At 35.7% G+C, this 22,289-nt stretch overlaps 2 protein-coding genes across 3 annotated transcripts in view; one reads left to right on the top strand and one right to left on the bottom strand.

Annotated features, from left to right (window-relative positions):
• The window catches only part of LOC117174171, a 166,108-nt gene that overhangs the window by 40,940 nt on the left and 102,879 nt on the right, over nucleotides 1-22,289 (top strand). The window lies entirely within an intron of this gene.
• Nucleotides 14,547-22,289, bottom strand: part of LOC117174172 (carbohydrate sulfotransferase 11) — a 54,154-nt gene continuing 46,411 nt past the window's right edge. Inside the window, exons 4-8 of one of the 2 annotated variants that reach the window (XR_004467270.1) lie at nucleotides 19,633-19,873; nucleotides 19,183-19,359; nucleotides 15,432-15,589; nucleotides 15,132-15,329; nucleotides 14,547-14,998 (exon numbers count right to left, since the gene is read on the bottom strand). Coding sequence is in view for 1 of the 2 variants with exons in the window: in XM_033363001.1 (XP_033218892.1) it covers nucleotides 15,242-15,329; nucleotides 15,432-15,589; nucleotides 19,183-19,359; nucleotides 19,633-19,873 (664 nt within the window). In the remaining variant the exon portion in view is untranslated. Of the gene's footprint in view, nucleotides 15,330-15,431; nucleotides 15,590-19,182; nucleotides 19,360-19,632; nucleotides 19,874-22,289 lie in introns of both variants that reach the window. The other variant, XM_033363001.1, reaches the window with a different exon arrangement.

Genomic DNA, 22,289 nt, shown 5'->3' with positions numbered 1-22,289 from the left:
TCCTTGTGTTGCGGATAGAGGGTCCCTGTACCAATGATTTCTGCTGAATATGGTTACAAAAATAAATAGTTAGTCGCGGACAATTGTCTAGGGGTGGTCCCGAAGGAATTAACCCCCAAGCGGAGGTGTGAAAACCGTGCCGAAACCATGCTGAACTACTCCGAAAAAGGGGCTATGTAAGCGGAACGCCTAATATACCACAGCTAGAACAAGCCGGCAAAAGAGAAAGAGAGGCGACACTAAGACCAACCGCGAGCAGGCATCCAATAGAGGAAGAGCGATGCTTTATGACGCGGACAAACATCAACACAAAGGTTTCTCTCAAGCTTAAAGATCTGCCTGAAATGGATGACGAGCTTCGTGGACATTTTTCCGGAGAATCCGACCTCTGGCCTATCAATTATTGTGTGTATAATGCGGCGAGAGCTTTGGCCGATGTGAACCGTAAAACAAAACCAACGGTTGATCATAAGACCAAAAGACGAATGCATCAACTTGCCATAAAGATAGGCTGGGTAAGACAGTACGCGTCCCGCATTCAGTGTGCGATTGACTACATCACATCTGGCAGGAATTTTATCGCTAAGGTTCTTAAGTTCGCGCGCGAACACCGGACCGGTTATCGCACACTTACGAGTCAAAGCTGCTGACCATCAGGCAGCATATTGTTGAGAGAATACGGATCCTATATGACGCTAAGAGAAGTCTAGAGCGAAGGGAAAGGTGGGTCAGAGAAAATCAACAGTTTCTCTCTGACCCATCTCGACTCTTCCAAGACCCTCCAGTTGCTGTCGATCACCCACATAAACCAGAGGAGGTCGAAGTATTTTGGAGAGAAGTCTACGAAGTGCATCATAGACCGGATGAAGACTCAGAAAATATAAATAGCTTCAAAGAGCTATGTGATGCCCTCATAACACCTGATAAAGAATTCCCACCTATCACTACCGAGGAGGTGAAAAAAGTATTAAGAGGAATGAAGAACTATCCCATACCGGGACCAGATTTTATCAAAACCTTCTGGTGGAAGATGTTTTCTTCAACCCATCAGCATTTGGCCCGTATTTTCACCTCATATTTAAAGTCGGAAGAGCCATTTCCGGAGTGGTTGGTGGAAGGGCGCACAATTCTCCTGCCGAAAATAGGCAACTTAGCTGACCCGAAGAATTACAGACGAATCACTTGTCTGAACACACTTTATATGATATTCACAGCTATCCTAAATGATAGGATTGTTCGGGCCTGCAAAGATGCAGCATTCTACCAGCGTGACCTATGGATGGGCTGGATTGATTATCGGAAAGCTTTCGAATCGACCTCCTATAGACTTATCATCTGTCTTTTGGAAATCTTAAAGGTGGTAATGGAATTTGGGTTAGAGAAATGCGTCAAGGTATATTTGAAGCGAGGAAAACTTAATGGCATCCCTGAAGATCCTGAGCTCGTTGATAGAAGCGCTATACGACACATTTGCGCTGGAGAGACTTATACACACCTGGGCGTGCCACAGAGCCGTATTCAGGATGTGACAGCTGTAAAGGATATTCTCCAAAGCAGATACAAACGTCTCATCCGGCAGATTTGGTCTTCCGAACTGTCGGCGAGGAACAAAGTATCTACAACGAACATGCTTGCCGTCCCAGTAGTACTCTATTCATTTGGAGTAGTTGCATGGACGAAGAACGAGCTCAGATCCCCTAATATCGGGACAAGAAACGTTATTCACATGAACAAAAGCATGCATCTTAAGTCTTCCGTTCCGCGACTGTACTAGGCAGTCTGAAAAGTCCCTGAAAAATGAAACAGGGATACGTTTTTTTGGTTAAACTCGGTTTTATTTTTCAACATACTCTCCTTTTAGGTCGATACAGCGAGTCCAACGATTTTATAACTTTTTGATACCGTCCGAAAAGTACTCGATCGGAAGGTCTCCAAAATACGCCTCAGTTTCAGCTATGAGCTCCTCATTTGTGTAAAAATGCTTACCGGTGAGCCATCTATTCAGGTTAGGGAACAAGTAATAGTCACTGGGGGCCAGGTCTGGTGAATACGGTGGCTGAGGAACCAATTCGAAGCCGATTTCATGCAATTTTGCTTGTGCAACTAAGCATGAATGAACAGGCGCATTGTCGTGATGATAAAGCGGTTTTCTTCTTCTTCAAATGCGGTCGTTTTTCGGCGATTTCGATTTTCAATCGGTCCAATAATGATGAATAGTATGCTCCGGTTATGGTTTTACCTTTTTCAAGATAGTCCACGAATATTATGCCATGTGCATCCTAAAATACGGAAGCCATAACCTTTCCAACCCATTGTTGCGTTTTTGGACGCTTCGGAGCACTTTGGCCCGGTGGAACACACTGTTTTGCCTGTTGAGTTGACTCAGGAGTGTAGTAATGGATCCAGGTTTCATCCATGGTTATGAATCGGCGCAAAAACTCGGTCGGCTTACGCGAAAATAATGCCAAATTCTGCTGGGAAGTTGTCACACTAATTCGTTTTTGGTCCACTGTGAGCAAACGCGGCACCCATCGCGCGCAGAGCTTCTTCATGCCCAAAACTGAAAGCACGATATTGCCCACACGTTCCAATGATATGCTTATAGTATTAGCTACCTCTCTCAATTTCACTTTGGGATCATTCAACATCATATCATGGATTTTTTCGACATTTTCTGGTGTAGTGACCTCTTTTGGGCGCTTCGATCGTTCAGCATCAACTGTGCTCGTACGGCCACAGTGAAACTCGATAAACCACTTATGAATCGTTCCAATCGACGGTGCAGAGTCCGGGTAATACTTATCCAGCTGGGCCTTGGTCTCGGATATCTTTTTCTGGCGAGGATAGTAGTGTTTGATCAAAACTCGAAACTCAGATTTTCCCATATTAAAAAAAACTCGGAGGTTAGTCGCTTCTCAGTGCTGTAACTTGTAAATGCGTAAACATAAATGGCTGATGTTTTGACAGGCGTCATTTGAAGGATCAAGCTCAACGAAAATGGTTCACATTAGTGAATACTAATGCCATCTCTTAGAATTTTCAGGTTCTTATCAGACTGCCTAGTACATCTCACGCCGTCAAGGTGGTTGCGGAATATGCTCTTAGGGAAATCGAGTCAATTTTCGAGAATGGGAAGTGCCGCTTATACTGGAACTTTATATTCGCGACAATTGTTTCTGTTGCTCACTCGAGGCCTGACATGGTCCTTCTTGACTTCGAGAAGCGAACCATGTTCGTTATCGAATTTTGGGCACCAGCTGACAAAAACATCACAGCCATGGAGAATGAAAAGAAAGAGGGGTATCGAGACCTTACAAAGGAGTTACAGCGATTGTACCCAGAATATTCTGTTAAACTAATCGTCCTTGTCATCGGCGCTCTTGGAGGTGCCAAGCTTTCACTCGCTAATGGCCTAAAAAGCATCCCTGCGTGTCAACAATATGCCAAAACACTTGCGGGAAAAATGCAGAAGGCGGTAGTTCTTGGGTTGCTCCGTGTTCTTACGTTGCACAAGGCTTTTTCTGGATCGTCGTATTGATTCCGATACAGACTGTAAGCACCTATCTCACGGTCGTGAGACGTGGTTATGGCTAAAATTTTACCGCGATTTCGCTAGGAGCGGGTGCAATTTTCCAAATTAGCACCCGCTTTCGGCGAAATCCTACGGTTGTCCTTATGACAATTTTTTACTTTTGTATATATATGTGTGTGTGTGTATGTATATATATACTGTAAAAAAACTTTGGTGATATTGACAATCAGCTAGTAATTATCTATCTAGTGTTATTACACTTCAGGTAACAATGTGAAATTAAAACAGAGATTCTTCTATTTGCAGTCGACTGTAAAATTACTACGTCCGATGATGGAAATTATTCGGTCGGCGTGGGACATAGTAAATTTACGTGAGGTGATAAATTTACTTGAGGCGTTAAGTCTACGAAAGTGTATGTAAATTTAGGCTATGTGTGCTTTTCTATCGCACGGGAGTAAGTCCGCACGGACGAACGCCGCACAAGTATTTTCAGGACGAACATTTCGACCATTTATATATATATATATATATATATATATATGTTTGAATGTATGTATGTATAATTGTATACGCACTCCTCTACATACTCTGAAAATTGTTTGTTTGCGTCAATCAAAGTTTTGTTCAATCAAATTAATGAATGCATTGCTACACAGTTCACTAAAGTTAGTAAGCATTTTATCGTTGCCCTTGCTATATTTGCTGTCCTGGAAGGGAACCGTGATAATAATATTTTTGAATGTGTCGAAGACGATGCTTTTTAATTAAATTACATAAAAGTCACGTTGTTTATATTCCTCCATACACCATACAAACCTTATATGATTTTTTTTTCAGAAATTTCAAAAGAAACTGATGAATGACAATAGTTTTGTTTTACACGGAGAAACCTTTTGCTGCAATATTTGCTAAAAATCAGACTAGATTTTACTATTTTTAGTTTGCAATGGAGGGAAGTAGCGGAACTTTTGTAATTTTTACTACTCCGTACTACATGCCGAACTACAAAATTCATTGGAATAAAGTTTTAAAATGTTACATTTATTTCAAGAAAGGTTTGAAGTATTTACAAAGCTCTTTAAACTGTTAAAAATAATATTAAATTTAATATACCCATGTGTATTAAAGTTAATATATCAAGCATATGAAATAAATAACAGACCTAACCTACAATTACCTATCTTCACTTAAATTTGGACCATTTAGAGCGAATTTATGAAAAAGTTTTACCCTACATTGCACTTTTATAATAAATAACAATTCATTCAACGAATTCTAGATTATTAATTTAATTGAGAATATTTGACAAGATTTAAAGAAATTGAAGCACGTGGAGTTTTCACGCACATTGCTATGCTGACCTGTATACTAAATGTAATACAGATTTATATTAAATTCACTACACCAATGTATGTCACATTTCAGTAGCGGTAGTGTATATTTGCTTCACACGCATGTATATTAAACCTCATACAGATTTTTCTAGCTGTGTGGTAAACTAGTAAGCAATGTATTATTCTAGCCACTTACTAATTTTGGTAAAATAAAATTCTAGATTTCTTGCATTTTTATCTACAGAAGATTGAAATATTTGCAAAGGACTATAGTACTGTCAAAAGAAACCGGCGCACTCATTTAGTAAACGACTGAGTAAAAGTTGTTGCAGTCAGATTAACAGACGAATAGAAATAAACCCAACATGCGCCGCGTCATGATGAAGGTTACGACACACCTCCTTTACACGAGCACACGTCGTAAATGCAGACTTATTTATTATGGGATGTTGAACTCTTTCGTACTATTATACATTTATTTAAATTGTAATTATACAGTACACATGATTATATATAGTTTATAAATTATTATATACATGAAGTAATATTATATTACAAGGTGAAACAAATAAATGTGATTAAAATAAAGCTGGTGGGAATCGAACACGGGTCCCCAACGAAGCAGCACGGCGATATTCCATTCTGCTAAACTAGATAATGAGATCCAGAAATTTATCGACCTTATGAAGTAAATGCTAACGCTCAAATTGATTTCTATTAAATTATTCATTAATGGTTCACATGACAATATAGTTGGGCGTATTTCTTGCCAATCCCAGTGTTCACTTTACCTATCTCTCCTGTATTCTGTTTCCCTGCTCACTTACCTTCCACCCCCAAACCTCCACTCCGTAAAATTTAACACTCATCACTAGTGAATCAAACAATTTCATTCTCCTTACATAATCATCTGCGAAAAACCTCTTCCCCAGCCCCCACATCTGCCTCATCACCACATTTGCCTTTGTCATCCTCTCTTTTATATGACCATCCACTCCCCCATTCCTTCGAAACAGCAAGCCCAGGTAAAAAAACTCTTTCACCTTCTGTACTGCTTGTTTCATCCACTTCCACCCCCCTCCCTTATCTTTCCCACTTTCTTTCCTGACCACCATAACCTTCGACTTGTCACATTTAACTCTAATATATTTTTGCCCAAATATCTCCTCAACCTTTTCATCATCTCCTTTAAAGCCTCTTCGCCCTTTCCTAGCAGCACTATGTCATCTGCATATGCAACTGACCATACCCTGACTCCTCCTACCGTAACTCCTCCTACCACTCCAGCTGCTAGCTTACTTTCAATATCGGCGATCAAAATTGCAAAAAGCGTTCGGCTAAGAGGGCACCCTTGCCTCAACTCCCTATCTATCCAGAAACCCTAAGAGATTCCCTCCCCTCCTCTCACCCTATCTTTCGTCTTCTCATATACCTCCCTTACCCTCTCGATCAGGCCTATCTCTACTCCCCTCTCTTCCATTGCCTCCTACAACCTCCCCCTATCCACCAAAGGGAACGCGCCTTTTAGATCTACGAAAAACGCGTATACTTTGGCACCCTTTTTGATTATTTCGCTGCCCAACACGTGCTGCAAGACATAAATATTGTCAATGGTACTTTTCACTCCCTAAAGCCTGTCTGCGTCTCCGGGAATATTCCTTTTCCCTCAACATCTTTCCGCAGCCTATCTGTCAACACTATCGCGTATATTTTGTACCCCATATTTATTAGCGTAATTCTTCTATAACTTTCCTGCCTCTTCCTATCTCCTTTTTTATACAGTGGTGCGATCAACCCCTCTCTCCACCCTCTTTGGAATCCCTCCCCCCTCCATACTTTTTTCACTGCCCCCTTTAGCCTCTCCCTTAAGTATTGTGTGCCAAACAGCCACGCTTCGTTCTCTACCCCGTCCAGCCTTGCTGCCTTCGATTTTTAAACTTTCTTATCTGCTTCTCTATCTTCTTGTCATTCAGCTCCTCTCCATCTACCTCCCTCGTTCTTCTAATCCCCTCATCTCATTTCCGTGTATCTGATCCCTGAAATGAATCTTTAAACAATTTCCGCCATTTGTCCCTCCCTATCTTTTCACTTATTTCCACCCTACGTTTCGTAAACATTAATTATTTTTCACACGTCCCTTTCTGTTTTAACACTTCTCAACTCCACTTTCAGCTCTTTAACCTTTTCCTGCTCTTTCTTCTTACACATCACCCTTTCTTTAGCCCTTTCCATCTCATTCTTATTATATCCTGTCTCAAAGTTATACGTTATCCCTCCCATCTTAACTGCTCTCATTCGCACGCCCTCCTCCTCTCCATCTCTATTAACTTCTTCCTCTAATCCATCTTTAACCCCTGTTATCATTCCCCTAATAACCCTTACTTTCATCTTTACTCTGATCGCCGTCTGTAGCCTTCACATATACCCCCTTGGCAACTTTGGTTCTATCCTATCTCATTTATTTCTCTCTACCCACGTCTACACCAGTCCAATCACATAAAATTCCTGAATATACCTCCAGAAATCCTCATCTTTCTTCTTTACTCCTGCTACGTTCCAGTACAGCACCTTCAACACTCCTCCGCCCTGCCACTCCCCCCCCCCCTACTTCCCACGAAACAAATTCCCCTCACTTTCTTAAACACCTCCTTCTCTTCGTCTCATACACACATTTTCTCATCTATTTTCATTTTTCGATAGCCTACCTTCGTCGCTCTCCCTTCACTCCTCTCCTTTCTAGCCCTGTCATTTAGCATTCTCTGCGCATCCCTTTCCTTCCGCGTCAAGTCTTGATAGATTAAAACTCTCTTGTCCTTTATCCTATTTTTGTGACGCATTATTCCCAATTTTCTTCCCAGCTATCCAATTCCTCCACCGCCACTTCATTCTCCTTTCTCCCCTCCGTCCTAACTTTCCCTACCTTGCCTTTAACCCACCCTATGCAACGTAGCAGCGCTTCCACTCCCTCGCTTTCTTCCCCGCTCTTTAGCTTGAATCCTCTTATTATCACATTATTGATTATATCTGCCTTCTCTCTTCTCTCCATCCTTAACTCCATTTCCCTTATCCGTTCCCTATCCGCTCTCTCCTCTTTTTCATCCCTACGCTCTCCTAATTTCTCTTCAATCATATTCTCCACCCTCTCTCAAATACCTTGCTTCTCGCCCTCCCTCCTGTCAACTACTTCCATTTCCGACACTACCTCCCTCTGCAATCCTTATACTTCCCCCTTCAGCTCTTTTACTTCCTTTTTCCATCTCTCATCTATCACCCTCAGGTCCTCTCTCATACTTTCCATCTGCTCCATAGCTTGCCCCTTACGACCTCCCTCAACCTTCTGACCTCGCCTATCAGAACCCCGAGAGCCTCCTTCTCCGCCTGTCCCTTCATTTTTAGGGGGGAGTGACCTACGAGTTCGTACGCTTTTTTTTAAGAGACTCTCCAGCGCGCTTTTCTCCGGAATTCCTTTGCTGTCCCTATTCCTCTTCAAGATATCCTCCCCCTCACCTACGCTGGACGCCTTCTCCCTTACCTTGTAGCTTCCTTCGCTCCTATTCTTCCCTCTAAATGACGCACCACTCGACACCGGGTCACGCACAGCTGGCCGACGTGGATTTCTGGAAATTTCCTCCCGGTCTAATTCACTAACAACACTGCGAGTACTCTCGCTGACCACCTCCCACAGATGTCTCTTAACCCTTAAAGTACACACTGGGGTACAGTTGAACCAACAAAATATACTTTCAAGAAGCTAAAACCCAAAAATGAAGTCAAAATATTAAATAGTTTCATTTTTATAAAGGTTTTTTCATTGTGGTACAGGTGTAGCCATTGTGTACTTTACTACTCTCAAAATGAGTGCGTACTTTAAGGTTTAAGGCTCGTGTCAGCTTACCACGCCAAATATTCCCTTTCTTTTCACTATTTCACCCCTCACATCCCCTGCAGACACCTTTTTCTCTCTGCTCACATGTCCCTGCACTACGAGAACCACCCTTGTTTACCATGAAGGCCCAAACTCCTGACCACAATATTACCCCGCTCCCTTGCTAACCTAACCTCACTTTCCCTATTTGGCTAATTACCACTCCACATCTGAAATAAAAATTAATTTTTGAACTCCCGAATTCACTCCTCACAACCCTACTTACCTCCTAGACTCATTACACTGTAACAAATTTCTCGGAGTATTTTCCCCAAAATTGTGTTGTCGCCAATTTCCACACATTTTGGGGAATTTTCCCCAAAGTTTAGTGGGGAAAAATCCCCAAACATCCTTTTGGAATATTATCCAAGGAGGGGTGAATTTTTCCCAAGATTTTATGGGGAAAATTCTCCCTAAACTTGATTGGAGTATTAAAAAATCCTGAATTTTACCCAAGATTTAAAAATTCAAGAATTTATGTAGCTAGCATTCCCCAAAATTTGTGGAATGATAATAAAAAAAGCAAGTTTAGCTTGACTGTAGCAATGGAAGAGCTTTCCTCTGAAGGAACCGCCATCTTAAGACGGTATCTGTGCTCGAGGTAATTATGCTAATGCTTTGTTACGTGTGGACTGCTATTTTAAAGACTCGAAGCGTCATTTATGTTGAACGAGAGGCGGCACGTCGTGCCCTTGCGGATTTACTTTCAAAATACCAGCCCAGAACCGCAAGACTAAAATGAAGGTGGTAGCGAAATCTGATCTGTACTGTGCTGAATAGTATACTACTATTATACTACTCTTAACTGAGTACTCAAAAAAAAATTTTCTTTCCAATTTCTACTACATGGAGCATTAGACTTTATTTACACATGTCGAACCTTTCAGACCAGTAACTTAGTAATTATTGATTACAAATATTTGAGGTGACGCTAACATTAATAAATATTTTCCACAAAAAATGTGTTCAATTATTAAAAATATCGAGCTAGTTTATCGATTATTTTAGGGCCAAATATCTTTCTGACCATACAATAATACTTCAAGAATTTTCAGAAAATTTACATGATCTACGTGGCAAATAAATATTAGTTTTGGAACGAGTCCCTAAATTTAGTGGGAATCGCTCAATTTCCGAAATTTTAGCGAATATTCCAAAACTTTTGTATAAATTATTAATTATTATATATATATATATTAATTATTATAAATATTATTAATTTTGTATAAATTACCCTTAGTTTAGGGAAATTTTTCCAAAAATTGTAGGTATTATCTAATTTCCTAGATTTTAGGGAGTTTCCTCCAATTTTGTAATGAATTATAAAAACTTTGAGGTAAATTGCCCTAAACCTTTGGAAAAATGATTTTCCCCAACGAACATATGGACTTTTTCCCACTAAAAAGTGGGGAAAATTGTCGAAATTTTTTACAGTGTACGCTTTTAAAGATGGAACAGTTGGATATTCTTCAACTATGCAAGAATTTACAAGACAATCTTACAAACGAAGACGAAAATCGCTCAGATACACTAGGCGTGGATTTTTATGATGAACTTGTTGCGTTAAGAATTTACTGTAATCCAAATATAAGTTCAAATGTAATTCTGACGTACAAACTAAAAGAAAACCTGCATCTCGTGTTTCTAAACATGTTCTTAACATATCGAATTTTAAACATTTTTTACGTTGCTTTCGCAAGCGCGGCTCGATCCTTTTCAAAATTGAAAAAAAAATTGTGAACAGCAATGGTAGAAAAGAGGCTGTAAAACTTGACTATAATATCAATTGATCAAGTGATTACGAATTTATGTTATGTGTCTGAACTATTTGAAGAATTTTCCCAGATGAAAGCAAGGCGAACAAATTTCTTTTGAATCTTTTCAATATCTAAATAATATGTGTAGTAATGATGTAAATAATATTAATAATTTTTACATGAAAATAAATTATACGTATGTAGAAAATGTATTTAAACAAATTTTTTTAAAGAAAAGGGGAAAGGCGGGGGGCGGAAAAAAATTTGTTTGCACACGGACGGCCAAATGTAAAACGGCGGCCTTGTAGGTGCTGATGTGGGAATTTTGCATTAAATACGCTTAATACAACATATATTTAAATTATAATTATCTGCAGTTAGCCTATAAAAGTAAGTTTCCAGAGTTCACCACGATGAGATTGCAGTACACATTTAAACACCTTTTTTCGGGTTGTTGTTTTAATGTGAGTCCCCTTGCCTCTCATAAAACGAATTATTATTTTTTCGCGACGCTCCTCGCACCTGGCGAAAGTAAATATAAACGTGAAAGTTTCTGTCGTCTGGTAATTTTTTTTAAAAAACGTCATACTATGTGGCGAAAGAATACTTTTTTAATATTAATGTTGTTCCATCCTTATTAGGCATCGCAGCATGACATTATAAAGTGCCTGGCACAATCTTCGCATCGTCGAAACGCGTTTCCACCAACTCCAACGCATTGTTCTTTTCCATGAAAAGATGCATGAAAATACGTGCCATTTTGCCGGAACGCCGAAGCCATTTTTGTGATGAAGCAGATTTGAAAAGTGGTTCCTATTTTTAAAGTGTTTGCACTGACCGAAAAGTAAATAATTTCTTTCATTTATGTGAGATTTATGTAAAAATTATTTTTACCTTGTTAAATATAAAAGAAGCAAGAGGACGATGCTTTTGCTTCAAAACAATTTTTTCTGTGAGTTGCATCAAGTGATGATGAAGAGGTATTGTATATTTTAACGTATTATATCACTATGCTGAAATTTAATTTCAACAGTAAACATAATAATTTTTATATTAAATAAGAAGCGATTCTACTTTTCAACACTTTTGATTATTTAAACGATATGAAAATATACAGTCACATTTGCGGGATCAGCGAAACACCGCTCGAAACGTTATGGGTGCCTGCTCTTGTAAACGCCTATTTCTTTAAAACGAAAGTTCCCCCTTTTCGTCAAAGTAGGGCTTTAAAAGGGAAGAATGCTACTTTTTTAAAGACTATCTCAAAGAAAGTCGATGATGTCGGAATTTGTGAAAAATCGATTTTAATATTTACCTTCAATAAATCAAGGCTACATTTTTATTGGAAAAAATTAAATATATAATTATCTTAAAGTGCGTGAATGCATAGCTAAAAGCTGAAAATTTGGGCCCCTGTCTTCAGGCAACCTATTGTTCTAAGGCCAAAAATGTACACCATAACTTAGAGACCAATAGTACTATAATGTATATGAATTTGGACATGATCCGAATACTCTCGATTTGGAGGTTGTATCACTGTGTAAATAATGCCTCATATATTGTTGAAAAAACAATGATATTGTTCATTTGTTTTATACAGAGAAACGTATAAAACAAATGAAAAATACTGTCTTCTCAAAAATACGCGTAACAAAACACTGTAATTAGAAGAATTTTTATTCTTCCAAACACAAGTGTATAATATTCCATCGACATATGGTATTTTCGACTTTCAGATTTCACCCATACATTAATTTACAAATGCCTGTTACAGGATAGGTTCCTTTTAATACAATATACTGTTTTCATTAATGCAAAATGTATTTACTACAATGTAACATATTGTATTAAGTATTCAAAAGAATTGTACACATTTACAAGTCAAGACTCGACAGGAAGAACTTTGGATCAACCCAAGTATTGTTTCCATAGGATTTTAGACAGTTATTCTTATTTATAGATTTTTTCTATTCAGTGGAAATCCTGCAGTCGCCAATCTGTCAAACATAATATGAACATTGAATTTGTAGAGAAATTACAAAATAATCTTGATTATTTACTTCGTATCAACCTTCACTTGCAAAATATACGTTTCTAAATCTACCTTACAAATAGAGGCTGTAAATAAAATATCTAGATCCAAATTTCTTTCTCCCGCGGCTTCAAGTACTTCCAAGTAGAATCTCATTAGAGAAGTTTGAAGAGAACCATTTTTATTTACAAATTTTCGCTTCAAAAGCTAAATTATTTTCACATAACGAGAAATAATAAATTGAAATTACATATTTAAGTCAACTAAAGGTAACTCTATAAAAGTTAAGAAAATTTGGTCTTAAATAGCTTGAACGCTCAATATTTTTACATATTACAATATCACTGTTCTCTTAAATCATATCTATAAATGTAACTAATAAAGATATAATATGTTAAGAATTACATTCTTTAATTGAGAGCATAATTATCAGAAGGAGAATTTTTCTATCAGGTTTTTACGAGAGGCGTTCACTCGTTTATTCAAATTTTAATACAAATTTAGACACGATTTAAAAGTTGGATCTATTTTAAAACAGTTTTTTAGATAAAAATAACTTTTTTGTTGGTAAAAAAAATGAATCCAAAAGTCAAGTGAATTCTTTGAAACTATAATTATTCGAATACTCGAACAATTCGAATTTCGAGAATTCTACGTGACTTTTGGATCCATTTAAAGAAGTTATTTTATTTTAAAAACTTGCAGTAATCTGAGTAAATCAAGCCGGTTTGTTGTGCAATAAAATTTTTTTTATTTTGAAAAATCCAACGCTCCAAGCATGTATAAATTTGTATTAAAAATTCGAATAGATGACTGCAAACCTTTAGTTTTTACATCTGATGTAATTATTTTCGCGTAAAGAAAACTCGTACAGAGCACGAATTTACATAGGTGAGAGTGGCCAATTACAATGGCTGGATATTTTTACTTACTTGAAGTGCCAGCGAAGCAACTTGTTTTAAACTTGTTAGAAATTAATAACATTCACGTAAACACACTATGACCAAGAAGTTCAGTTATCCAACTCCATTAGTAAACGAAAAAACCAACTGTTTTTGAGATGATGCTAGAAAATTTACCTTGACTTTGACAATTATTTAACTCCATGAATTACGTGAAATTAATGCTTCATTACAACTTTGAAAAAAAAACATGACCCACTGGTAGCCACTCTCCTTCACAGATGGTGTAACTTGAAATTAATTATTTCTAAATAATAAAATATAAATAATGCCAGGATATTTTAAAACCACGTTCTTAGTAGTTCCAAGCTGTACGTGTTCTTTCAACGGCATAAAATATACATATTTTGAATTTATTAAATAATTATTACAACCATGTTTAACAATGAGGTTTTCAATTTCTAACAAAGATGTTATCTTTTTATATCTCTGTCGAGCTACAATTTCAATAGCTGGTATAGATATATGCCTCTTAACATGTCATGTCATTTCGAGACATGAATCTATTTTGTTCTTACCTATCTTGATGCGTTTCAAGAACATAACATTCCTTCTTGTGCATTTCAAGTTATAAGGCTCAACAACACTTATTATTATACAAGTGACCACCATTTCTCGAGATAAGCCTTTTAAGTTTATATCTGGTGGTTATAATAATACAAATTTTATCATGAGATTATTTTAATAGCAATGCAGTGAAACTCTGATATAGGGTCCTCTAATTTAGTTCTTCCGAGAATTAACGCGGCGCCGCAAGTAGGAGTAAAAGGAGGTGTGCGGCGGCCGCTCAGGCGTGACAAAACAAAAGCAGAGCGGAACTCAATCGAGGGTTTTCCTACCACCGCCAGACCCAAAACCGGCATTTTATCAGAGTTACACTGTATTTGTATGGAGGTCTGGACAAAGGCAGCAATATATGTTTCTCGAAATCGTCCCTAATTTTCTAGCTGGTGTTCGTTTTGTGGGATTGGAGGAAATACGGTATTATATTTTCTCTTTCATTATTTTTGTCATCCGTGTACTTTATTTTAAAATTGTGATTACTGAATCAACTTGAGTATACTACAACAATTTGAAATAAAGTTCGAAGCCTTTTTATTTTCTCAACTTGTTTTCAAGTATAATTCTGGCTTTTTATTTCTAATAACAAAAGTCACTAAGCGGCTTATTATCCATCACTTGCGGCGAAAATTCATACAAACTAAATCTATCGAAGAAAAATATTTCGTTTCAACAACATGAATGTTGTGAGTGGAAACATAACACGTAAAATTTGTCAAATTTTCGATGAATTTGCTTTAAATTTGTCTGGACTTTGTCATCGTACAGGGACGTTATTATTGAGTCGACTGCATACAACCGTTTCAATCGCTAAAGTAAATAATCTGATGTTTCATGATTTTCTTACAAGACTTCGCTATCTAATTATTTACATAACCGCAAATCTCAACTTCTGTAAATATATTAAAATTTTAATTAACTTTATACATTAGAAAATGTATATTCTATATTATTCCAATAAAAACTTGGAACCCTTTTAAGATTTTTAGATAACAGATTATTTAAACCGTCTCACAAGTTAGTACCTTCTCATCCAATAAGGGATTCGTTGCTATGTTACAATTGTAATATTAAAACTGGTAAAAAACTAAGGTGCTCTCAGTTTGAGCTTGTTGTAGGCAGAATAGTTTCAAATCTATTTGTTGCATAGTAGAGTAGTAATTTCTTTCCTTCCTAAAGCTAAATATTCCTCCGGCGAGTAGTCGAAAAGAATGAAATCATACCTGAAATAAGTAAATATATTTTAAATTTATAAATTAATCAAGTTTACACAAATTTACTCCTCTGACTAATGCAAATTATTTAAACAATTTACATTTTCTTACCTAAACATTTCGTATAATTCGCTGATTTGCGTAGTCGATAATTGTGTAAAATAATGTTTAATCACATCTTTTGTTTGTGCGCCACGAGTCGGGTTTTGCCATTCTGGTTTAATGATGTGACCTACTCCCGCCTTTCTAATCAAATAATTCTGGTCGTCCTGAAACAGTAAATAGATTTTTTTAATCGTGCGACCTTATCCAACTAAATTCTATTAGCAAGTTCAACCCCGCTTATAGAGGTTGGCAGTGGTCCAAAGAAAGTTCTATTGAAGACAGCTAATTTTACATTTGGTAGTGTTTGCTTTGCTTGAAGAATCTTCGTGTGCATTTACTTTCTGTATAAACTACATTTGAGCACTTTGAAATCGATATGTTTTATGTATTTATTTTCCATTTATCACCATAGCAAGAATTGTTACCCTGAGAAACAATACTTTAAGAAAAAAATCACTAAAAAAGAATTTTTTTATCAATAAAACTTATAAAAGTTTTTTTCGCTATTTTTGAATTCGCATTTCTTTCAAGATACCGAAATAGTATAAAAGTTCTGCGGAAGTGTTGAAAAGTTTTTTAAGCAAATAACTTTTGTTTCACGGTTCACGCAGGTAATATAATCTCAAGAATGTTTTTAAATTAAAAGGTGCAATATTTTTGTATTAAAATTTTGATTCCGTTTGAAATTTTATCTTATTAAATCTCATTAAATTACTTTGAATTGAGATATAATTTTATATTAGGGAATTTTGAATTAAACCAGTCAGTAATGTATCTTAGGCAGATTGATGAATTAAAAATGAATTAATCCTATCTTTTGCAATGTAGACCGCTCCGAATGCTTAAAGTGGAAGGTTTTTTTTATCAATTCCTTTTTTTTTCTTTCATGACACAAAATCCTGATGTTAAAATTATAAAAGAAACATTTTTTCTGAAGCTCTCAAATCCAGGTTTCTAACTACAAAATCGTGTTTTGTAAAAAAATATGTTCTATATTTCTCTACAAATTTAACATGAAATCTAGAAATTTTTTATTCGTAGAATTCGATTTATGTTTTGTAACTCGCTTTGAAGAAGCGAATTGATCAAAGTGGAAGAATGGGATGAGGAACAACAAAACCAGCACCGACGTTGATTTCTGTGGCCTTGTTACGTTCTATCCTCATTTTATTTGGCTTTCAAAGCTCTTTCAGTTGGTTTCATTTCAGCTTGTTCCATAAGCGAGTTTTATATTTTAACAAATTTAAATGAATTCTCTTTTATGCTATTCCATTTATCTTCTATTTTTAATATGTGAATCGTTTCGTGCCTATAGTCACAGCATGATTCAATTATTAACGACGTCGTGTTAATCGAAATATGGAGAAAAACCATTTTTCACATTCTCTACTATGAAGCCATATTTTATAGTTTGTCTACGGAAAAAATGGATTATCACTAAAGCTGTTGATAAAACCGGTTTGTACGATATTACGCGGGCAATTCATTCTAGGCGATGTTTTCTCATCCTTGCTATTTAAACTTAAAAGCGGCGCGGAAGAATCTTATTGATTTTAGGATCAATAGAGTAATTTCGCAGAATTAAATCCCATGCAAATCAAGTCAGAGTTGGATAATATTAAAATAGGAAACTTGAGAAAGATTAGTTCAATTTGGAGTTGTAATTTACAAGACAAATGGAAATTTCACTTAAGATCTCACTTTTCAAATTTTAATACCTTATTTTATCCTAGCATACATTTTTTAAAGCATGCCGTCTATATCTATACAATTTGATTACAGATTTATTCTATTATCTTAACCTAATAGTTCTAATTCCATGATTTTCTATCTTGTTTTTTTTTCCTAATCCCATATTGAACACTGTTATCCTACTAATGACGCTGTCAGTTTGTATCTAATCATAAGGCACTTTAATTTATTCACATTGCCATTGAACCTACTTTTTCTGCGATATTTTATAAGTTAGTTGCATTCCCTTTTTATAAAAATCTATTCCTTTTTATCTTGCAAAAATGTATATCCTATTCTAGTTTACATAATTTTATCATTTTTATACCGTTTCACACTTTTTATCCTAATTATCTTTCAAAGTATTGATCATTTTTAGCCAATTTTATCAGTTAACGCTACATCTCTTACCAAATAACCAAAAAGGCCTAGTAACTAAGGAGAATACGGAGAGACTTTACGCCAGTTTTTTTTGAAATTATATGCTCTTAGTACTCCCCATATAGGTTTTTCGAAAATCAAAAAATTGGAACCTTTCAAAATGGCGTCATCAACATGGGGGCTGCATGGGCCCTGCTTTCTAATACAAAATCATATGTAAATTGTGTAGTTATGTAACAGTTTTATATAACTTGTCTTTAATTGTTTGTAAAACTTTTACGCTACTAAAAAGATTAAACAAACTTTTTATATCTTTGATTCCACGTGGAGGGACAAAAATAAAAATAAATGTTTTTTCAATTCTTAAATTTCCAACGAAACGAGCCCTTTTTCCATTTAACCCCATACATCCCTGCATTATATATCCTCTCCTCTTCCATAAAACCCGATCCTTTAATTAATTTTCCATTTATCCCTATCCAGGCCATCCTTAAACGTATTTTACTTAACGTATTTTATTTCATTCCGATGCAATCCATTTAATATACATGTTACTACATTTTTTAGAATACTGGATTGAATTTGAATCTAAAACATTTCTACAATCATATCTGAGTGAGCATAAGTCACGAAAAGCCCATGGTGTGAATCTCGCGGAACATTTTTCTGTAATTTCCCACTTCATTAGGATGCGCTTGAATCATTTTAAGAATGTGAAGGACATACTATCTAGGGTAGTTTGACTTAGTAAATGGAAAAAAGCATAAGGTAATTTTGTTTGAAATTAAATTCTCTACCAGTTTCCTTAGAAGTATTTTCTCACATTCTGCATAGAAACATATTTATATTTAGGCATGTGGCAGCCTGTCACATAACTAATTATTACATTTTTTTTATTATGCGGCTTTATATCATTAGAATAATGAATACGTTTAGCTGAAATTTTGGGAAATTGGCAATTTTATTAATAATACTATTTTAGTTAAAGCTCCAAAGCTCTGCCCTCAGTTACGTTTCAAATTAAAACGAAGTGCTTTTAAATAATTTAAACCATTTCCCAAAATTTAAAGACGATATTCAAATTTTTTAAATTATAAAGCCGCCGAATATTAACCATGTAATTGTTCACGTGACACACTGGTAAATGCCCTTAAGGATTTCAAGAAATCTTTTTTTATATTTCGTTTCCCACATCGCTGCTGCTGTAAGTAATTTTGCACTAAATTAGTTAAAGTAGAGTCCATTTTATTGCGAATTCATTGCTCTTTAACATTCATGAGAAGATTTTTCTTGTCCATAGACAAATATTTATTTAACAAAATTCAGGCATATTAAGAATTCTAAAAAGAAACAAATTAAATTTTGTTCTCTCACGTCGAATTAAACAAAATATAAATAATGAATTAGCTATGTTTATGACACCATTTTGGAAGGTTCCCATCATTTTATTTTTGAAAAAAACTTTATGGGTCTTTCTGAAACATAATTACACTTTTGAAAAAAAAAATTGATCTGTAGTCCCTCCGCCTATCACCTAGTGCACGCTAAAGTGGTACACGTATCCTAAGACAGTAGAGCGAATAAAACTAAATATTATTTTTTAAATTACTAAATTGAAATTGTGGAAAAATATTTTTGTACTCACGTGTAACGTTTCAAATTTTGCAATTACGTCAAATCGTACTTGACAAGGCGTACAAAAGTTGATGACTGGAGTCCAGTGCATGTCGAGTTCCTTTCCTGCTCCCCATTCGCATAAAAGCCATCTGACAAATTCTTCAAAAAGAGGGAATCTTGGACCCTGTTTTCCTCCTTTTTGATCCTTTTTTTAAAAATCTTAATTAAAATGGTTTAATCTTTAAATATTGTAAAAAATAGTTTTTCCAATCGCTCAATCTTCGAATTTTCATGTTTCAATATTTTTAACTTGTTGGCAATATCCCTTAAAATACTAAGGATTTTATAAATTTAAAAATGAATACATTTGAAAGTTTCTATATCGTAAATAAGAAAAGGAAAGATGTTTTTGTGTTTTCATTATTTTCTCTGAATTTTTAACATCAGCTTTCATTCTGTAATAACTTGCGTTACTTACTCTTACTCTATAATGTGAAACAATATAAGATCCAAGTTTACTATGAAATGTGTGAGGTAAACTCTGCTCGAACTTATCCCTATATCCGCTGAGCAGACGTTCAAAGGGATGTCTTACAATCAGGAAACTTATGCTGTCATTTAGGAACTTTCCAAGCTCTTCCGCGGTCGGTCTGGGATACCTTTGCCGCGCCAAGTATACCGGCACAGCTTTGGTCGCCTTCAGAAATTGTGGGCTGTATCTGTTAAACATTCAACAAAGTTCATCCTTGACTATGGCTTTGCTCAGAAATTCCACGAATACTGGATATTTCAAAGAAATACATGCAAGCTGCGTTAATTAATTTTCCAAAATTCCCAATAATCTTGATTTACAAACTAAACCCAAAAATGTTAGTAGAGGAAAGCTGCCCATACGTCCAGCACAGGGATATAGAAAAATTTAAATTCCTGAAGGCCTGTATTTTTAAATTAACCTGTTAAGTTTGACGCGCAGAAATAAAGTCTAATCCTTCGGATGGTTAAAACTTAAATAAAAAAATATTTTTCATTCAGCATTTAAGATTTGACGTTTACCATAAATTAGATCACCCAATTTTCCGACATTTTATCCCCTTCCCCTCTATTGCCATGGATTTTCCGAGTTTTTCATAATAAAATACGTCAATAAAATAGTGTTATAGCGTAGGTTGATTCATACTCATATCTTTAAAAATCAAATTTCGAATTTTGGTGATCAACCTCACCTACAATTTTTGCGTTTTTCCGGAAAAATAAATTCAATGCTTTTTTCAAGTCAGGCAACATTAACCCGTGTACCCGAGCCTTTTAAATAAAGGGTGGTGTTTGAATTGGATAAGCTTGGTTTAAAAAAAAAAATACTTGTTATAAACTTTTTGTGAATTAAAGTTTTATCACCTCTTAATTAATGTATTATAAAATTAAGTGAAATCTACAAAACCTGAAAATCTGTATAAAATACATCAAATCTAAACACATTTTTTATTATTTGTGGAGAGCGAGATCTGTGTGACATGATTTGATTAACATGAACAATGCACAATTTCACATTGAGAATCTATTGTTTAGAACACAAGAAACTAAGGGCACGTTGTCACTGCACTGAATTGTAATATTTCAAATACTGAACTAAATTCAAAAACCTATATCACACATATCATTAGTTTCTGCTTCATCTATTAATGATGCAATTTTTTATACACATTTTACGTCAAAAAGTACATGCTGACAACAAATTGATACCTGATTGTCAAGTGACATCCTTGTCCTTATAATCCCTTTGTTACTTCTAGGAACTGGGATAAATTAGTTCAATAATAAAACTTAAATAAAAATAATCTTATTTCAATTTAGTGGCAAATTTCGAGTTGACCAAAATGTGAATTATGGAATTCCATGACAATAATTTTTTAATTCAATGAAAGTTAAATTTCGCTTGATCATGAACACAAAAAATCCAATAAAAGCTTAGCTAGAGCTACTTAACTGTTCGAGAGTCAGAGAGCAAGAAAGCCCCGTTGCTTTGGTGCAACTGATTTTGTCATTTCACCTAATAATCCCCTCCAACATTTCTTCCTTCCTCTCCTTCTTACTTCATTTTCATTTTTCCTTGTCTATGAGTGTTAGTTCTCTCTGTTTCTCGCGTTTTTATCTCATGTAGCCGATAGGCCACAGGTCGAGAACACGTCACCGTCGAGACATATAATTCGTATATGAAGCGTGTGAATATGTGTATGTGTCTGCGGGCGCGCGCCAAGAATATAAGTTTTGCGTATATGTGAACTGGTACATTTTTATAGGCTTGTGTTCTCCCCGTGCGCTCTAGTAGCTTCCCTTATGCGAAAGCTCGGCTCACTGAAGATCGTGAATTTTTTGCCGCATATAAATTAGAATACGAACATGATGCCCAAGTCCTCATTAACCTTTAGGTCTAGCCCAGCCCGAACACCCTGTTCACGCCCGCATTCACCTGTGTAGTCTTAGATTAACGTTGGGTCATCAACTGTCCAAGTTATAATTACTCCTCTAGGTTTAGTTCGACTTTGAACCCACGGTTCAAGTTATCATTAACCTCTGTTAGGCTTAGATCTGCTATGGACAGTCTTCGTTTTTGGTATTTCCTAAATCTTAAATTCTTAAATCCACACTAAAGTCAATATAAAAACTCTTTCAAAATTATTCTCCCTTCTAAATGAAAAATTACAGCAATCATTAAATTACACTTTACTTTCATTGTTCTCGGAATCTCAAATCCTGTTCACCCAATTTTTCTTGTATTTAACATTCTCATATTTCTTATTTTATCTATCACATACATTGAACTCTACTCTCACATTTCAATGTTGGATTCAATTCTTGACTAATTAATCAAACGTATAGCTAAATACTTTGAGAAAAATACATATGATTTTAATTTTGTATAATGACACAAAAATGCAATTGATTTCAAATAAATCCGCATAATGTGAACTTATTTTAATTTCATCAAGTACAGGTTCGTTTTGTTAAACTATAAATTACAATTTTACTAGGCACTCTGATAAGTACCTGAAAATTCTGAGAGATGGCATTAGTATTCACTAATGTGAACCATTTTCGTCGAGCTTGATCCTTCAAATGACGCCTGTCAAAACTTCA

This window comes from Belonocnema kinseyi, chromosome 6 (assembly GCF_010883055.1).
Source record: "Belonocnema kinseyi isolate 2016_QV_RU_SX_M_011 chromosome 6, B_treatae_v1, whole genome shotgun sequence".
NCBI lineage: Eukaryota > Metazoa > Arthropoda > Insecta > Hymenoptera > Cynipidae > Belonocnema > Belonocnema kinseyi.
Note: the sequence above shows the minus strand (reverse complement) of the source record. Positions and strands in the feature narration are given on the sequence as shown.